Source organism: Rhinolophus ferrumequinum, chromosome 4, assembly GCF_004115265.2.
Source record: "Rhinolophus ferrumequinum isolate MPI-CBG mRhiFer1 chromosome 4, mRhiFer1_v1.p, whole genome shotgun sequence".
Classification (NCBI taxonomy): Eukaryota; Metazoa; Chordata; class Mammalia; order Chiroptera; family Rhinolophidae; genus Rhinolophus; species Rhinolophus ferrumequinum.
In genome coordinates, this window is record NC_046287.1 from 54,110,816 (window position 1) to 54,130,489 (window position 19,674).

At 42.5% G+C, this 19,674-nt stretch overlaps 1 protein-coding gene across 8 annotated transcripts in view; it reads left to right on the top strand.

Annotated features, from left to right (window-relative positions):
• Positions 1–19,674, top strand: part of ARHGEF7 (Rho guanine nucleotide exchange factor 7) — a 130,586-nt gene that overhangs the window by 42,797 nt on the left and 68,115 nt on the right. For 6 of the 8 annotated variants that reach the window (XM_033103998.1, XM_033104000.1, XM_033103994.1 and 3 more), the window contains exons 3-5: positions 7,120–7,204; positions 8,916–9,046; positions 16,027–16,228. In XM_033103998.1, the coding sequence (XP_032959889.1) occupies positions 7,120–7,204; positions 8,916–9,046; positions 16,027–16,228 (418 nt within the window). Of the gene's footprint in view, positions 1–4,925; positions 4,978–7,119; positions 7,205–8,915; positions 9,047–16,026; positions 16,229–19,674 lie in introns of those variants that run through there. The other 2 variants (XM_033103999.1, XM_033103997.1) reach the window with 2 other exon arrangements.

Genomic DNA, 19,674 nt, shown 5'->3' on the forward strand with positions numbered 1-19,674 from the left:
GTTGGTCAATGTGTGTGACACAGCTCCACCTTCCTTGTGTACAGGGAAGCCCTCCTTATTTCAGGCGTTAATTTAGGAACTAAACTTGATAGTAAATGTAATATAAATAAGGAATATATTGAAATATAGTAAGATTTTTTAAAGGACTAGTAAAAGTTAAGGCTGGGAAGTTGAGTCTGGGCCAGATTGCCAAGTTTGACAATCAGTTTTAGCCCTTTCAGTGATGTGTCATTGACAATATTTTATGGGGCGTTAGTGGTCAGGGTGGTGGGGTGCTCTGAGGAGCTGTTTACTCGGCCTGTGCTGGACAGATGGGGGAGGGACACGGGGCCGGGGACAGAGCCTTTGAGGGCCAGCCGGTGTCCTGATACAGACGGTGCACCTTTCTCTCTACCCTTTGTCTACAGCTGAGTGTCTGCAAATCTGCTAAGACCACAGCAGTTGTCGCCTTTGAGAAAGCCTTTCTGAAGTCTTACAGCAGGTGCTGTCTTTCCTTCTCAGGGCCAAGGTTGACACTTCCTGTGGTGGCAGCATCCAGCACAGTGCCCCGAACTGGGGCTCTCCGCAGCCCCTGGCCTCTTCTGAGGGCAGGCCCCGGCCCACTAGGAAGGGGGTCCTCCCAGACCTTCAGAAGTGTCCTCTGGGAGAGCGCTGCCATGAGCCTGCTGGTCTCCTTGTCGCGCCAGGCCTAGTTGCAGCTCTTTTGTCCCTTGCCCAGCCATCTGGGGCCTCTTCTCTCTGGAAACTGGTCCTAGGGGATGCAGCACTAGTACAGAGGGTGCCTTACCTTTCATGGAGTTATAAATCGCTGTTCTCTGTTTGCCCTCCTTTAGCCTTTACAAAAGCACGTCAGGAAGGCCAGCCCCTGAACCCCCCCTCACCTTCGCTCCCCCACATTTTCTCTTCGGCGGCATCTCTTGACCCTGGTTCCCCTTTGCTCGAAATCGGCAGTCGTTCTGTAAACAGTACACCGTGTCAGAGGTACCTGGAAAGGTCAGCTGGTGGAGTTTCTTGCCCTTTCCAGGTGAGGAGAATGGTGCCCGGGCTTGTAGTGACCTGTCCCCGGGGCCGGTGCTCACAGGCCGCTTAGCCCGTGGCAGGCCCGTGCTTGGTGTCACCTCTCACTGCCTTCCTCCCAGCGTGCACTGGGAAACCATAGACCTGGGCGGCCATACCGCCTGCCTTGCCTGGCGTGGCCCTGGTTTATGCCGCTGCCCTGGACTCAGTTCTGACAGAGCTCTTGTTCTAGCAAAGTGACCCAGTGTGGCCGGTGAGTCCTGTGGGTCCTGCAGCCACTGCCACGTCCAGTCGGCTCGTTTTCTTTCTCGTCTTGACTGCTGCTTCTGTGTTCAGAGCCCTCTTGCATCAGTAGGTCTTCTTTTAATTTTACTTAAAGTTTCTCTTCAAATTGTACCACGTATGAGATGATATCCAGGACTAGCTCTTGTTGGAAAAAACCAACCTGGAGTCTTCGTAGGTTTAGTGTCAGCTGGGTCAGGGATGTGCTCTTTTTTGTTTATAAAGAGAAATCTAACCCTCTGTCTGGATTGTATGATTCCGAGGTTTCCCCCAATAGAGGACTAGGAGGTATGTGCTTGTGAGAGAAACTGGAGGAAAAAGCAGAGGCCACACCTAAGAGCTTCTACTGTCTTTTTGCCCTGGAGATATTCCTTGGCCACTGCGTTGAGTTTTGCAGGCGGGGACTAGCAGTGATGCCCTGTGCTCCCGCCCGGCCCGTGTGAGAGGGTTAGCCAGGCCTCTGAGGAGAAAAGTACCAGTATGCTGGCGCTTTTAGGAAGATGACAGCAGTGCCCTGTTTGCTTGATTCAAGGAGAAGGATGCATTCTTGGCTGGAATCTTTTTGGTACTTAGTACTTTTCCCTTACAAAGGAAGTTATTAGTTTTTTCTGTCTCGTCTGTACTTGCATGTTTCTTGTAAAACATCTCTGCCTGTGATTGTACTTGTGCTGTACGCTGCCATTAACCTGAATTTTAGAACACTCTTTTCCTTTAAAATAGTTTTATTTCCTGCTTCTTTTTGGTGAAGAGGTTGGTAGAGAAAGCTACAACCTTCTCCTGACACCCCATCTTCGCTGACAGCGCTGCTGGCATTTTGTGATTGTGCGTTGTTCACACTGTATTTAAAAATGGGCTCAGGTGAGGTCAGCTGCGCTTCCCACTCTGAGCAGCCGGGGCAGCTCCCCACGCCCACCGCCTTGAGCAGACCTGAGTGCCGGCTGCTGGCGGCTGTATTTCCCCTCCCCAGCCTCGGGGTGGCGAAAGAGTCCACACTGTCCACGCTGAAAGGTGCCTGTGGGAGCAGGGGTCTGTGTCAGAAGCAGCAGCTTCACGGGTGGGAATTCGGCGTGGGAAATGTAGTGTTTTGAGGAGGAAGGCTGTGTCCTGTGGGAGTGGGAGCTGGCATCTTGCTGCTGAGCGTCCGTGGAGGTTGGCACCAGAGAGTGTGCGTGTGGCAGTGTGTGCGGTGCCTGCTGTGGGTGCTTGTGGGCCCGTCTCTGGACGGTCTCTAAGATGTCTCTGGTTTTGAGCACCTACAGTTGCTGAGGAAGCTATTTTTTTCTTGGTAATTTTGTTTTGTAGCTTAGGAAATAAAAATTTTCCTTGGTAGAATGGAGTTATCGATGGGTCAGTTTTTACAAGAGAGCTTAAGACTTGGTGTACAAGATTCAGAGTCTTTTTCAATCTTGTTCCTTTTCCACGTGAGGGATTTGCACACTGCTGCTTCCTCTCATCATCGTCATCGTCATCTCATCATCCTGCCTGTTCCTTATTCCCATTTTATGAGAAACCTGAGGCCCAGAGGGCTTTGGGAAGGTGTGTACGGCTGGAACCAGCAGGGGGCAGCCTTCAAATTCAGGAGGGTTACCTGTCCTCACAGGACGGGCGGCCTCCTTCCCACCTCGCGCCTTGTTTCCTTCCCTCAGCCCTACCTCTCTTCCCCCGGGAGAGACTAGAGAGTTCTTAGAAGGTATTTTTATGTCCCACTTTGGATACTCTGGGCCTATCTTATCCTGGGTTCTATATGGTTTGTACTTGTTGTATTTAATTATGAAGTGTTGTTTCTATTAAAAGTAAAATATTAAAAATAAACAAATGTTTAATATGAATTTTTTTGTGGAAAACTGGTAAGATAATTTTTTTTGAAAATATTGGATTATTCTACTGCACATTTAATTCACTTAAATGTAAAAGCGAGGGTGACAGTTACTGAGAAAGATGACTGATTCTACGGTTGCAGCCAGGACATACGAAAGTGATCTGGGGAAATTTTGCTGAGTCTGAAAGTAAGGAAGCGCTCAATGAATCATGGGGACACAAGAACCAGCTCCCACTGGCCAAATCTGGAATAATTTGAGCTTCAAAAAAATAACTATAATGGATTATGTGACTCAGATTAAATGAGAATCTATGAATCCATAATGAAATAAATAAGTTGATTTAAAAAATGGTAGAGAAGGGAAACTTCCCTCTTACAGAAAACTAGTACATGTACTTTTGGAATGATCGATGAAATGAGAAAAGTCACCATTTGGCTGCCACCATTCCAATAATTGTTTCAGGCAAGAAGCACCAGAGTCTTATGAAGTATTATGTTAAATATATCATGGCTGAAATTTTAATGAGAAATAGCATATTTTTCTATAGCCTCAAAATGTCTACCCAAGTTGTATTTACTAATTTCAAAGATAAAATAGTAACTTTACAGTAGAGAAACCTGGCTGATACCACCTTAATCAATTGGCCAAGGTTAAAATCCTCAGTTATTGGAACACTTGTTATCAGTTGCCCTCTGATAATAAGCACTGCGGTGCATCTGCCAAAGACCTCTATCCTGAATCGGAGATATATATGCGCACCTATGTAATAATAAAGCAAACGTGGTTACAGATTTACTTTTGGGGACTCTGAGTGAAAGGTATATGGGTTGGTTTTTTTTTGTATAATTTTTGCTTTTCTGTAAGCCTGAAATGATTTCAAAATAAAAAGTTAAAAAAAAAAGTGAGGGTGAGTTTTTGGTAATACACTTTTCCAACTGGATATATTCTAAGATCTGTGGGTTACTGAGTGTTCCCTCTTCATTGTGCTTATAAGGGACAAGTGTGGTGTGCGCCTGCCTCGGGAGGGGATTCGGGATACCTTCCGTATCTCTCTAGGGAGGTGCTTCTCACCTGGGCTGCAGGACCACCTGGAGAGCTTTAACATGTTCATTCTGGGTCCATTCCACAGAGATTCTAATTCAGTTACTCTGGGACATGAGTATGTTGGTTTTCTAAAGTTCCAGGAGATTCTAATATGCAGCCGCTCCTGAGAACCACTGTCCCAATACCTCCTGAAGAAAAGGGACCACAGTGTTTGTTTCCTTCCCTCCTGCCGTGTGTGAGTGTGTGCTGCTTTTAGAGCAGTGGTGGAGAGGTCACGTGGTGGGCCAGGCTGGAAGGGCTCTTATCACCGAGGGCCCCACGGGACAATTTCGTGTGCTAAATGTCCGGGCTCTCACATATAGGCTGACTTACTTTGCAGAGTTATTTCTATAACAGTTCTAATGAGACTTCCCTCTTGTTCTCATAGCACAAACTTTCTCTGTACCCTAAGATTTTCCTAGTTTTGCATTTAATTGAATAGATTTCTATTTCAGGACATACTCTCTTATCTTTCTCTGGAGAAGCACTTTAGTCAAAACATTTTAATTGACTCAGAATATGCCTTTTTTCCCCTCTCAGTGGCAAGCATTTGTCTCATTTCATTGTGTAGTTTCCTGTTAAGAAGTGTGGGGTATATGTGAATTCACTTAAGTTCTGACATCACATTGAATCCTATTGGTGGGCAGTTTTAGCCAACCAGACGCTTCCTGGTATCCAAGTAAGAAAGATATATAGTTCTGGAATAACAGGAAACTTCAGTTTTCAACATCCTGTTTTTCTGGGTTTTGTGACTCGCTGCCTCTCCACAATGAAGGTTAGTAGCCATTTTATGTATATTTCTTTTTGTAGAATGCCACAGTTTTAATTTTTCCAATTTCTAGAGTTAGAACTTCAGAGCTGAAAGACATGTAGATCACCGACTCCAGCATTTTACAAGCGAGGGAACTTGCATGTTCTATTAATATATACAAGGAAACGGAGGCCTAGTGAGATTAATACTTCTAATTCTTTAAAACAAATTTAACTAACTCATTAAAAAACTGTATGTCAGCCTAGATGATGCTCTCATTTGACTTTGAATTTCTTCTTAAATAATAGCACAACAAATGAATGAAATTCTGCTTTATGAAGTGATTTTTAAGACTATTGTAGGGGGTACCACTTTTTACAGGAAGGATCTGGCATCGTGAAGTCAGCTTTATTTTGTACTTCAGCTCTATGAGAAATGGCACCAGTAACTGTATACAGATGCTTAGATGCAGTCATATCTTTTGTGTCTTGTGGGCCCATTTAGTTTGCTCTTTCAGCTTTTAGGAAAGTGAGCTGTATTTTCACCTCCTTTGTTGACTCAGTGATTTGATGGCCTCCTTTCTTCAAGTTTTTCAACTTACGGATTTTCTCTTTTTTGTTTATTCATGTTTAAACATACATCATGACAATTTTTACTCATTATTTCAGAAATTAAAGACAGGAAATCATTAACTGAAGACGGTTTTTGAGGAAGAGGACAATAGTTATTCAGATTTGGAATAGCTCTTCTTGGCTTCTCTTTGTGTGAACGTCACATTTAGTGCAGCTAAATGGTGGATGGGTGGATGGATTGGTGCATTTATCCATTCAACGGACATTTGAGTTTTTACTGTGTGCTGACCATTTTGCTAGATGTTGGGTGTTATAAAATCTGCTTTTGTAGATTTTTCAGTGTAGGGTGGCATATACATGTTGAACATAAAATTGTCTTTGTGATGGATGTGCTGGCAGAGCCAGGTTAGGGGGCCTAACTGAGTCTGGTGAAGGAAGCAAGGCTAGAAGTCAGATGAGTAAGAGTTAGCTGGGCAAGGGGGTAGGGGCTGGGAGGCAGGAAGGAGTGGGGTTCCTGGCAGGACCTGTGAGATGCAGGAACTGACTAAATGAGAGGAGAGGTGGCAGACAACTGGGAGAGGAAGTCGGGGCCCTTCTCTGCTGATACTCATTCCTGATGACTAGTCCTGTTTCTTCATTTTTGTCCCAGTGAGAGAAACTTTGAAGTTTGTTAACATAATTTACGTTTTGGTATCTAAAATTATATCTTTCTGTTATTTGCATCTTTAAAAGAAATTTTTTCATAGTTTTTTTGGCATAGAGTTGTGGATGATTTGGCTATTAAAATTTCTTTTTTTTGTGGGGAGTATTTGGTGATCAAAAGCTATATGTAGTCTTCAGATGGTATTTGGGAATGAGATCTATGTGTTTTGATATGTGTGTGTACACACACACTGTGGACTAGCTGTCAGGTATCTAAGCAAGCTAATGTACTTGATTTTTCAGCTCCTTTGTGCATGCGTGTGCTGGGACCCACTCCATCTCTCCCCCAGTGTCGAGGCAGTGGAGATGGGAGAAAATGCAGCTTAGGCATCCCTGCTCTGGCTCAGCCCTCTGCCCTGAGGGTGGAGGTGTCTTATCCCCCCCTCCCTCCAACTACCTGGCCTCGTTCTGGAATCTGTATCTCCTGTCTTCCCCTTCTTTTGCTCATATCTGTTCTGATGTCTGCGTTTCTCTTTTGCTGCTGTTAGCTTTGGAATTGACTGACTAGGAGAGGAAATCTGTCGGTAGTGTGCCTGCCCTGCGGCCTCGGCCTTAATCTAAGAAGAAGGATTGTGAAACCACCTCAGCATTTATTCACTGAGCGCTCACAGAATCAGCTCCCTAACCTGGGAAGGGCTCCCCCGTAGGTTATGAGGGAGGGTGGGGAGTTGGTCTCAGGTCCAGGATTAAGGGACGCCTAAATAAGGCTATTCTGGATCTTCCAGCCCCAGATTGTAAACTGAGCTCACTGGTCCTGCTTTTTCAGGTTTGCTGCATCTTTAGGATTTCGTTTGTAAATCCTACGTGTGGGACTTATATTGCTGCGAAGACTTCGTTTATCCTGCACCCAATATAAGACTACTAATTTTGCTTGTTTAATTTTTCCTTTCAGACATTTGATGCAAATGATTTGTATCAGGGGCAGAATTTTAACAAGGTCCTCAGTTCCTTAGTGACTCTAAATAAAGTAACAGCAGGTAAGACCTTTTTTATTGAACTTGAGGGGGTGGGAAGATAAAAGGGCAAACACATTTGCTTTTCTCTTAGCAGCAAAATGAGCATTATGCATTCAGAAAATAAGCTTCCATTGCATTAAAATTTTAGTTGTTACTTTTGCTGTGATTTTTAAAAATTTCTCACTGGAACAACATCTTCTTCTTTAGGTCCCAGGTAGATATCAGGTGTTTTCCTTTCTGTGGGCAGAGCGATTTCTACCTGAAAGTATCACAGAGGAGAAATGTCTCGTTCATATAGCTACACTCATGGGCTGTCTTGGAGCTAGAAACACCTTCCTCTGGATTTTTATTAAGTTTATGCTGATTAAAACTCATATTAGCAGATCTACTGACTTTGTGAGGTGTGACCATGGCAGTGACGTTGCCAGTGAATTGGCCTTTAAAGTAAACACCTCCTTGGGCCAGGTTTGCTGAGGTGACGAGGGCATCAGGGCACTCAGTTTACAGCATTCCGAGTGGCACATCTCCTGGAGACGGGGAGTGGAGGTGGGGACACGCGTGCCCCTCTGTGAGCTCCCAGACCTCGGAGGACAAAGGAAGGTCCTGTGCAAATCCCTCTGAGGGAGGCTACGCCCGTCCTGTGAGCCCTGAGAAGTTCTGTCCTGCAGAGCTGCGTGGACTTAGTGGCTCTTCTGTTTTCATAAAAGTCACTTTTATTTTTCTGTTTACAGATTTTAGTTTCAGATTTATGGGGGAAAGTTAGACTTTGATATGTCTCTTTTGATCAGTAACCTCTTAAGCTTTTTTTGTTGTGGTCTCTTTCCATTTTGTCCTGGCTCTTCAGATGCGGGGTACTCCCTTTAGTGTGTCCAGGGGGAGCTGCAGTCCTGGCTGGGGGTCCCCGTGCTCAGGGGCCACCCCGCTGCCTCCTCATAGCGCAGGTTTGCTGAGGGCCATCCAGGGGCTGCCACGTAGCGTTAGGGAATCTCAGGCACATGCATCACAGAACAGCGATTTCCTCAGGAAACTTCTCATGGCCTCATTTTTAAGAAAAGTCAAATTACTTCTGAGAAGTGGGTGCTAACATTTACTTGTTGGCCTAAGTGGAGTGTCTAATAACGAAGAGATTCCAGAGAGAGAACCAAGTAAGCCTTTTAGTACCTGTTTCCTTTGATCCTTTCAACAACTCTGTGAGGCGAGGAAAGCATGGGCGACCTTCATTTTGAGGGAATAATCCTCAGAAAGGTCTCGGGCTGAAAACTACAAGAGGATTTGTTTTGGTTTTAAGTAAGAGTCTTTTCCTTTTGTTGCCAAATAATCCTTGCTGCTTCCCACGTGAGGAGTGATGCTGGAGCCGTGGGCGTGCGGTGGAGATGGATTGGGAATGATTTCTGGGAGGTGCGCCGCTAAGTGTTGGAATTTGAGATGCTGTTTTTTCCAGATGAAGGGAAACTATTAAAAACAGTTACAGAACATTTCACAAATTCAAAAGTTATATTAGCCAAGAACTGATAAGTCGTGGTGGTCTCCAGTTAATTTCTGGAAAGGTGATTGGGGAATGTTTGCAAGTCATTTCTGTAGCCGACAGAATCTGCGCTTTGTTTGCTGCGTAAATGGCTTGCTTTGTTGGGGTTTGCGGAGCGTCCCTTGGGGGCTGCCCCAGTTTAGAGTCTGGTGTGGAGTGGGGGTGCAGGCATTTCAGCTCCCTCTTCTCTGTGTACGACCTTTGCAGATATTGGGCTGGGAAGTGACTCCGTGTGTGCTCGGCCCTCATCTCATCGGATCAAGTCTTTCGACTCCCTGGGATCCCAGCCTTCACACAGTCGGACTTCAAAATTGTTCCAGGGCCAGTATCGAAGTTTGGTAAGTTTGAGAGAGTTAGTTACTGCAGTTGGAATGTGTCGGGGAAGTGAGTTGTGTGTAGGAGCGTCGGGAACGACACACGTGCCTATTAACAGAGTTGCAGAGCAAAGGGTGGTTTGACTTCACACCATTGCTCCTTTACTCAGGTTTGGCATTTGCTTCTCATCAAATTATCCAGATAGAATGCTTAATGACTGCTTTTGAGAAACTTGTGTATTTTGGGGGTTACATTTTAAGATTCATAAATCTGTTTATTTACAGAGGTGTGTGCTTTAAAATATTTCCCTGGTCACGTGCATAGATAGTATTTTCTCATCTGTGCACACATGTACAGAACTGTGGGAATAAAAAATATGTATTTGTAAAAATACTTAGCTGTATAAAGAAGAAATGGCTAAAAGCTAAAGAAACCTAAAGGTGGGTTTTCTCTTTATAAAAGCATTACTTAGAATGCTTTACTGAGTCAGGATGCAGTATATGAAAGAGGGACTTCCTCGTAATGGCTAGTAATGTGGTAGGGAAGGAACTTAGATTACCAGTCATCTTGGAAAGTGAAGAAAAATCCACTTATAAATCACCGGGATACAGGCTCTGAGCAAAAGAACATAGGATTAACAGTGAAATTGGAAATGAGAAACTGGGGAAGGATTAAGTTTGGTACTGAATGGAAGAAGTGTGGAAAAAGGCCATCACATCAGCTGACCAGGATGGGCAGCTCTGTCATTGTGAAAACACGTTGAGCCCCCTTTGGAGCTAACGGGTGATTGGCACTTAGTTTGATTAGCAAATGATGTGACTTTGCTTTCTTGCAACGTTTCAGTAAATGATTTTACGTTAGAAACATAAATGATCTTCTCACATGAGTCTGAAGAGAAGCCAATTCTTCTAAAGTTTGTAGGGGACCACAGCTTTCTCTCTGGAAGGGAATGTTGTTAAATAAGCTAACGGTAATCCTAAAGAAATAAAAATTATTTTGGTTAGAGGTATATTTTGTAGGACGAAGTAGATTCAAGTTCACCAAGCAGTGTTAAGAACTGAAAGCTACAGGAGCATTGTAGCTTTTACGTATTCCTGAACTTTTTGAACTCAGGCTAACTCTGCTCTTTATTTTTTGACTGTTCTTCCTCTTAGAAAAGTCCCTTTACCCTGTTTCTGATTTTGTGTACAACAGGCATTGAGTTATTTTTCTCTGTGTCAGACATTGTTCTGGGTGATTTGTCTGGACTAACTCAAATAACCCTCACAGCGACCCCATGAGGGGTAGGGTTTAATGGTAGAGGAATTTTGTAGAGTAGTGGGAGTGTTAGGATTCCAAATTAAGAAAAAAAAACACAGAACACTTGAAAAATATTTTTAATTAGCTTTATTAAATACATGAGCAAAGTGTATTAAGCAAACTTTGGGTAAAGAAATATTTGCTGTCTCACCCATTGACCTGTGGCAATTTTCATCTTTTCGTTTTTGTGTAAATGAGGACTGGATTGCAAATGTAGAATTTAAATTAAAGTGAAATGTAATGTTGATAATGAATGTTACTGAGGTCACAGTAAGTATAGGGTTAATTTTTCATTAGCTAGAGAAATTTTTTTAAGTTACACCAGAAATGAAAAGACCTCAGCCATCTCACCTATTTTTGTGTCTGTGATTGGTAGACATGGTTAGCTGCTAGTGAAATGAACTTGGCAAGACTTGTATTACCATGCTGGGGAAGAATAACTATTTGCTCTTAGATTTTTCTGTGTGTGTTATTAATAGTACTTCGAGGTAATTTTCTTGGATTAAAAATAATTTATAATGAAACAAGAGTGGCAAGATGTTTGTTTAAAGATGGGTGATGGGTACATGGAGGTATACCTATCATTCTGTACTTTTGTGTTAGAAATTTTCCATAATAAAAAAAATTAAGCTAAGAAAACAACTTGTAGTTTATGGAACATTAATTTTGTGATCTCATTAAAATTGAGCCTAGCTTTGAAATTGTGTAAGGCGATACCATCCCCAGAGCAAGGATTAGTATTTTCAGGGGCCTTTTGTATTTGCTCGCATTTCTGTTTAAGACTATCTTGCCTGACTACCACCTTGGTGCTTCAGGTTGTCTGCATAATCTTGCTTCTGTGTCTGTGAATTCATCATCTCTCTATTCGAGGACAGATTTCCTGCCTGGTGACGGAAGCAGATTTGAATAGTTCTCGTGTTTTCTTTGCACTGAAATGGAACTTTTAACTTCTTTACTATGGCACTTCCCAGTTGCTTTCTGATTATTCCTTTCTTGGGGTGATTTCTTCTTACCCTCTTTCCAATATTCTGCGCTTAGTTGAGCTCTTTATGGGACCCTGCGCTCTGTGATGTTCCTTTCACCCCCCCAGAAAGAAACTCCATAACTGAATTAGAGAGGGGGAGACCCAGATTGTTGACTTGGGTCATAGTTTTTCTCCCATTTAAGGTTGACTTTCTCCTTTTTTGTTCTTAAATAACTTCTATTGAATGCTTCTGGGATTCCTTATGTCCCTGCTTCATCTGTTGACTCTTATTAAGTACAACATGGGGCTCCCCAAGTTTTCCTTAGAGTTCGGGGGAATATTTTTGAGGTGGTTGTTCCCATCATCCTTGACTTATGGGAGACTATACTGGAGCTCTTAAAGCTTTTCCTCTCCCTGTGGTCCCCTGAGACTAGGGCCAGCACTGGTTACTGAGTTCACAAAATGTATTTGCAAGGCAAGTAAGACAGTGTATTAAAATGCATTAACTGAAAAAAATCTTTTCAGTTTCTCTGTACCATAAACAAAATACCACATTTAATCAATTCTGAGACCTTTAAAAAAAGTGTTAGCATGTCTGAAAGTAGCCTGTGTCTTACAGTTGATGGTATATCATAATAATTTGGTGGAATATAAAACTATGGGGCATTGTCTAATTTCTGGCATCTTATATTTGATGAAATACGTTATGAGGAAACTGAAGCTTGGAGAAGTTAAGATATTTACACAAGCTCACAGCACTGGGAAATAGTAACCATTGAAGTAGAAGCTGAGTCTTCCCCTCCTTGACAAGCTTTTCTTCTACTACAAATGAGGTTATATAACATATAGGTACTTCTAGGGAATGGAGGAAAGGGTAGAGTTTGTGTGGAGGCCGCACAACAGGATATCCTGGTTTTGGATTATTAGGATAATTTCAGAACATCGGATAAAGTCAAGTACTTGATTAAGTTACAGATGCGTGGTGCTGATGGGTGGTGCTCTGACTGTAGGAATCAGAAAGAGCCTTTAAGAACAAACTGGGGGTGCAGATTACTGTTTACAGAGGAGGTACCACGCGTGTGCCCCACTGGGGATGGGGCTCACTTTTTCCTTCTTCCATTTCCTCCCATCACTAAGGTTTCTTGACATGTAACATGCATACAGAAAAGTGTGTATCCCAAGCAAACAGCTCATTGAGTTTTTACAAGTTGAACGTTCCTGTGTAAGCACTTGACTGGCGCTGCCTGCCTTTGTTCTGTCTGCTGTCCTGATCTCTAATAGTCAAGATGAGTTTTAACCTGTTTTGTATTTTACGTAAATGGAATGCCATAGCATATACTCATTTTACGACTGGCTTCTTTTGCTCAGCCTGTTACGTGTTAGACTGTTGTGGAGTGTCACGTTGAGTCCAGATAGATGACAGGGTATAGTTTCACGAGAGCTTTTTAAAAAGGGAAGGAAAAAATTCCAGAGTAATACGATAGCGATTAAATACATCCTTCCCAGCTTCCTGTGACACTAGTGACAGTGACCAGAGCGCTCCTTACGCAGCCGTTGTGTTGTAGAGTCATTGGAGGGAGTGCAACTCTTCATAGCACACCCTCTTTTCAGCCTGTCTTTGGCATCTTGCCCTCTAAACAGCCCTCTTAAAGCAGTATCGTAAAAATGTGTATATCCTTCAGTGTAGTAAGTGCTGAATGAATGGAAATTTGTGGAATCAGAAATTTTAAATGGATCTAGACTGGCTGCCTGTGCTCTGTGCCTTTCTTTCCACCTCTCCTCTCAAACTCCTCTCTGTCCTTTCCTTTGTGGAGTGTCTGTGTGTGAAGTAGAGAAAGCGTCAGCGGTGCTTGCCTGGCCTGTGCCTTGAGTGTAGAGGATTAGTGCGCGTAGTAGGGAGAATGTAGTTTATCCCACTTATAAGGTCTCACAAGATGCCACTGCGCCTTGGCTTAGGTTCAGGCGGCACTTGTGTGCAGAGGGACGTCGGCGCTGGTTGCTGAGCTGAGGTGGATGCCCTGGCAGGAGGGTCACCCCAGGGGCAGTGTGACCTCCTTAGGGGCCTGCTCTGCGAGTTTGTTTGTTACGTGTCGTATTCTGTTCTGGGAATTTGTCACCAGGATTGGCTGTGTGCATGTTCTACACGGAGCCAGGACAAGTCACAGAAAGGAGAACGTAATGAAGATCATAGTAGACAACTAATGAGTGAGGACAGTGGTTTGCAGAAAGAGAAAACCTGATACGGCATAGTAAGCCCGATAAGCTTTCACTGCGCCAGAGCAAGGACAGCATGTGCTGCTTTTCCAAATGTGAGCTTCACTCAGACTGGTGAGCTTATCCTACCCTCACCATTCAGGTGTGCCAGCAAGCGTCGTGTTTGAGGTGACAGTGGTCAGCCAAGTTTCCTTGCCAAATGTTGGAGAGATATTTCTGTATTGAATATGCTAAGTATTAAATACTAAGTATGCACTAAATGTTTACTATATTAGAGAAAGATTTAATGTATTGGAATTGTTAAATACGTATTTATTATATTATTGTATAAACGTACATTTAAATAGATAAATAAGCATTAAATGTTTTAGGAATTATATCAGCTCTTGAAGATCTGCCTTATCACTGTGTTTGTGCTTTTATCTTTTTGTTCAGTGATACATGCACCTAGTTTAAAGAGTCAGCCAATTAATTCTCCAAGACTTGCTATTCTGGAAAAATCGCTAGAGACAACCATTTTCCATTTTTTCCCCTTGATTCTTTAGATATTTGCCTGTGTGTCTCTAAATAAAATGCCTATATTATACTAGGTTTTCTTTTTTAAACTTGAAGTGTTATCACTGTGGACTTCACACAGTGGAAGAGGGAGAATAGGGCCCCGGACCCGCATGACCGCTTCCTGCGTCTTCTTCCTCACGAGCTCCGTCATGGCTTCGCTTGGGTCAGTGTTTAGTGTAACGTTAGTACCGCCCAACTCACAACAGAGCCGTGGTGTGCTGTGCTGTGTTTCCTTCCTAACAGCATTTTGTTTTCTGGAATTAGTCATTGTTGCCTCATTGAGTTTTCTGTGCACCTTTTGCAGATTGCGGTCTTATTCTTTTGCTTCTAAGAGTCTCTTCTTGTATATTCAGACGTGTTAAGATTTTTCACTTTCCTCTTTCTAAGGAACTCAGTCTTCTTGAGTCACTTGGTGTCACCGAGACGGTTGCCAGCTGCCGTCTCGGAGTTTCCTTCATCCTCGTCCCTGTGACCCGAGTCGTCTCCTCTGCCTCTTTCTCTCCATCATCATTTTGCTCTTGGGTAATTCCCCTGTTTTGGAGGAGCTCAACTTTCACTAACTTCTTGAGAAAGGGTGCATGGGACATAAAGTTTTTAAGATCTCACATCTCTGCAGATGTCTTTTTTTGTCGTGATACTAAGATTTTTTTTTTGTCTTTAGTTTTCTGAAATTTAATTATGAAGTGACTCGGTCTTGATTTCTTTAGGCTTATCTTGTTTGGGGTTCATTCAGCTTCGTGAATCTGTATGTTTGTGTCTTTTGCCAAATTTGGGACATTTTCAACCATGTTTCTGTACCATTTTTCATTGTTGCCCTCTTTCTCCTCCAACACTGGTGATACTAGTCTCAGATCTGTGTTATTTTCCACAAGTCCCTTGAGCTCTCGTCATTTTCTTTCACTGTCAGTTTGAGTAAATTTTATAAGTTCTGCTTCTTTTCCGAGATTTTCTGTTCTATGTCCCCATGGACACCCGGGTGAAGGCTGAGCGGGCTTACCCGCGCTGTCAGTGTCTGCTGCCCCTTTCCTGGTCCTTTGATAGGAGAGCATGCTTTTCTTGGGGATGTCTTTTTGTTTACTCCTGTTGATGTTTCTGGGGTGCAAGCCTCTCCAGCACCCAGTCTGGGATAGATGGAGGTAAAAAGAAATTCTAGCCAGTCTGCCTTCCTCGTCTGACTTTTCAGAGATCTGCAAATTATGCCTAATTTCTGAGAAAAATCCAAACTAAAATGAAGTACCATTTCTTCCCATCAGTTGGCAAAAATAAAAATGTCTGGCAGTATCCAGTGTTGGTGAATGTTTGAAGAAATAACTCTTAGATACTATTGGTGGGAAAGTAGCTTGGTGAAAGTTTGCAGAACTTTTTTAGAGGATAACTTAGAAATAGATACTAAAATTTAAAATGTGTCATCCATGTTTTCTGATCTGAATTTAACATACAGGCTTATTTACAGGTGTGTTCAAAGATAGATGTGCAAATAATTTTCATGCAGCCTTGTTTTGCAGTAGAAAAACACTAGAAATAGTCGTAAATTCAGTAATAGAGACTTGGTTAAGAAATTAATGGCATAGCCATGCAGTACAATATTACACAGTTAGTTAACACTAAAGTAATTTTAGGTAGTGCTGAAAAAATGACCACAGTTTATTGACTTTTTGTAAATTGTAGAGAAGTATGTACAATATAATTCCATACGAATGTATGTATGTTTATGTAGGCATGACAATGGCAGGAATAAGACCTTTCAGGCTATTGAGAGGGTTTCCTCTGGGACTGGAACAGGTGGTGGTGGTGGTGCTGGCCAAGGTGCACTTCAGGAGAGAGGAAACTTAAATTTCCCAAATTTGAACATTCTTCTGCTGTTTGGGACAGTTAGGCTATATTTATAATAGTAAAATATAATCGAATTATTTTATAATGACATAGACTATACTTCAAGAAATGTTTCTTCTCCTCTCCCTGTTTTAGGACATGACTGATAATAGCAACAATCAACTGGTAGTAAGAGCAAAGTTTAACTTCCAGCAGACAAATGAAGATGAGCTTTCCTTTACGAAAGGAGACGTCATACATGTCACTCGAGTGGAGGAAGGGGGCTGGTGGGAGGGCACCCACAACGGCAGGACCGGCTGGTTCCCCAGCAACTACGTGCGAGAGATCAAGCCGAGCGGTAAGTGGCCAGCTGCCAGAACGGACTGATGCTTTACCTTCAGGGGAGAAGGAACAGAAAGAAATGGATGTATTCAATAGATACTAAGTTTTTTTATCCAGTTGAACTTGTGTAAGTGACTATGAGCTTAGTATTCAAATTCTTCCCTATTTTTTTATTTTTTGTTGTTCAATGGAAGTGATTTTTTACTTTACATACCTCCCCCCAGTTGGGTTTCTTCTGACCAATTGGGTATACATTGGGGTTCTCATGACCTCTCTTGGGTTTGATAATTTGCTAGAATGGCTCGTAGAACTCAGGCAAACACTAGTTAACGTTTACTGGCTTCTTACATAATACAGGATACTGATGAACAGCTAGATGAAGAGGCACGTAGGGTGAGGTCTGGGACGTCCTGAGGGAGGAGCCTCTGTTCCCATGTTGTTGGGGCTGTACCAGCCTCCTGGCTGTACCAGCCTCCTGGCCCGTAGAGGTGTTCACCGACCTGGGAGCTTTCTGAACCCGTGCTATTGGGGTTTTTATGGAGGTTTCTTTTTTTTTTAATTAAAGTTTATTGGGGTGAGAATTGTTAGTAAAGTTACATAGATTTCAGGTGTACAATTCTGTGTTACATCATCTATAAATCCCACTGTGTGTTCACCACCCAGAGTCAGTTCTCCTTCCATCACCATATATTTGATCTATGGAGGTTTCAGCACGTAGGGATGCTTGACCATTAACTCACACTTCAGCCCCTCTCCCTTTCCTGAGAAAAGGGGGTAGGGTTGAAAATTCCAAGCTTCTAATCATGGCTGAGTCATTCTAGAGACTAGCCACCCAGAGTCTCCTCAGTAGAACAAAAGATGCTCCGTCTTCTCAGCACTTAAAAAATTATAAGGATTGTAGCTCTGCTCCCCCGAACTGGGAACCACTATATATATATACATATATATATATATATATATATATGTATATATATATAATATATATACGTTCTGTTTCACAACCACATCTTGTTGATCCATTCATCTGTGGTGGCACATATGGGTCACTTCTATGTTTTGGCTATTTTGAATAATGTTGCTGTGAACATGGGTGGGCAGGTATGTGTTTGAATCCTTACTTTCAGTTCCTTCAGGTGTATATCTAGGAGTGGAATTGCTGGCTCGTGGTAATTCTATGTTAAATTTTGAGGAACCACCAAACTGTTCTCATAGCAGCTGCACCACTTTGTATTCCCACCACAAATGCAAAAGGATTTTAATTTCTACACACTGTTGCCAACACTTGTTTTTTTTGTTTTTGATAATAGCCATTGTAATGGGTGTGGAGTAGTATTTCATTCTTGCTATTTTTCTGTGGTTGTTGATAATAAAAACAGTATTTTTTCATTATTACTATAATAAAATTGATAATAGTTAAGATTTTTTTGGCTGCTCATTATGTTGTGGTTATCACATAAAGTGCTTTTTATCTGTGACTTCATTCATGCAGTCCTCATTCCTTACCACAGCCCCAGAAGACAAGTGTTGATGGGATATTCAGGGCATAGCATACAAATAAATAATCTTTTAACCTGTCCAAGTGTAGAACCAGCTGAGAGCGTAGTAGTAGTATCAGGTTGACCTGGATGGACATGTCATCTTGACTTTACAGAACAGCTGGTAGGAAATGTGGCTTCGTCTGTGACTTGGTTGGACTTCAGTAGTGACTTGGTCAGTCCCTGGGACAGCTGGGCAGCGCTAGCGCTGGCCCTCGAGCCTGACGGCTGGGGCAGGCTGAGTCCAGGCCCTGAGAAAGCTCATGGCTAGTCCCGAATTCCCATGATTCATACTTCTGGGGACGAAAGAGCAGCACTTTGGCCCTTTCCATGAGGATGCTGGAGTCAAGAAGGGTGGGAAAGGATGAGGTGCTCTTTCCTTTTACCAGTGAGGGCGAGGTGGTCACTGAGCTGGTAATGGACACATCATCCAGAGGTCACAGTGCTCATAATGGGGTATGCCATCAGGAGGTCACACAGCAGGTAATAGGCACACCATCAGGAGGTCACTGAGCGGGTAATGGGCACGCCATCAGGAGGTCAGTGCTGGTAAGGGCTACGCTAACGGGAGTGGAGCCCGCTGATCGGGCCGATGTCTGTTGAAACAGGGCTTCCTTGAATTCTGCTGAGAATGACTCATTTAAATGGGAATTCTGGTCTGATTTTTGAGTCACCATAGTAAGAGTGCAAATGAATGAATTTTTACTTTTCAGGTATTTCTCTTCATGGAATTTTCAAAGTTAACCTTTGCAAATTACTCTGAAAAGATAGAGTTTGTGGGTCTCAATCTTCTCTTCAGGTGACTTCTGGGTGTTATTTTCAAATGGATTTGAATGTCATCCGTGTCGTCTGTTTGTAGTACAGTTTACCCTTGAACAACTTCTGGGGTTAGGGGAACCGACTCGTGCACCATTGAAAAGTTGCATATTAACTTTTGACTCCCCAAAAACTTAACTGGTGACTGGAAGCCTTACTGGTAACATAAACTGTCTATTAACATACATATTTTGTATGTTATAGGTATTTTATACTATATTCTTATAGTAAAGTAAACTAGAGAAAAATGTTAAAGAAAATATATTTACAGTATTTGTTGGAAAAAAAATCCGTGTAAAGTGGACCACTGCAGTTCAAAACTATGTTGTTCAAGGGTCAGCTGTAATTCATTTCATTGCACAGTTAACCCTTTTAAAGTACAGCAATGTAGTGGGGACTTCTTGCTCTCAGGTCCCATTTTTGGAGTAGTGTGTGGGGCTTGAGAGCTGGTGAGGATCGAAGCCGCTCTAAGAAGAACCAGCCATAACCTACTTATAAGTGCGTACATCAGGGATGACTGCAGCACTTTGTTCAGTCTGAAATTCTGTTTTTGTGTCTTATCCCGTGTTTCCGCGGGTGTGTGAGAGACAGACAGATACACCCCTTTAAACAAGGGTACATAACTTCATTGTTGTCAGAGAGCTCTTTGTGGGTGTCACATGGTCTCCCAAGTTTTTGTACCCAAGTAACTTTGGAAATTTTCTTTTTTTTTTTCTGTTTATTTTTTAAAGTATAAGGAAAAAGATTTGCTCATATTGGTGATCTGTTATGTTAATTATTCTTATCTGACAGTTGAACCAAAGGCATAACTCTTGGGAATAACTTCCTATCCTTAGTGTTCTCAGATTACCTCAGTATATTCTAAGGAAATCTATCCCCGTCTGATGTTAAATGTCGGCATTTGAGACAGAAAGACGTGAAACCACTTTTTGATCATATCACTTTATAACAGTTGAGAATAAAACTCTAGGATCACAGTGGCATTTAGTGTTTCATTTTTTTCAGTAGTTTTATGTGGCTTTCTGATTTTGGAATAGGTTTCCTTTTTTGAAGAGTGTGTTTAATGTAAGCAGTGTAATTTACGGTGTAATTAATGCTTCATTTTCTGCAA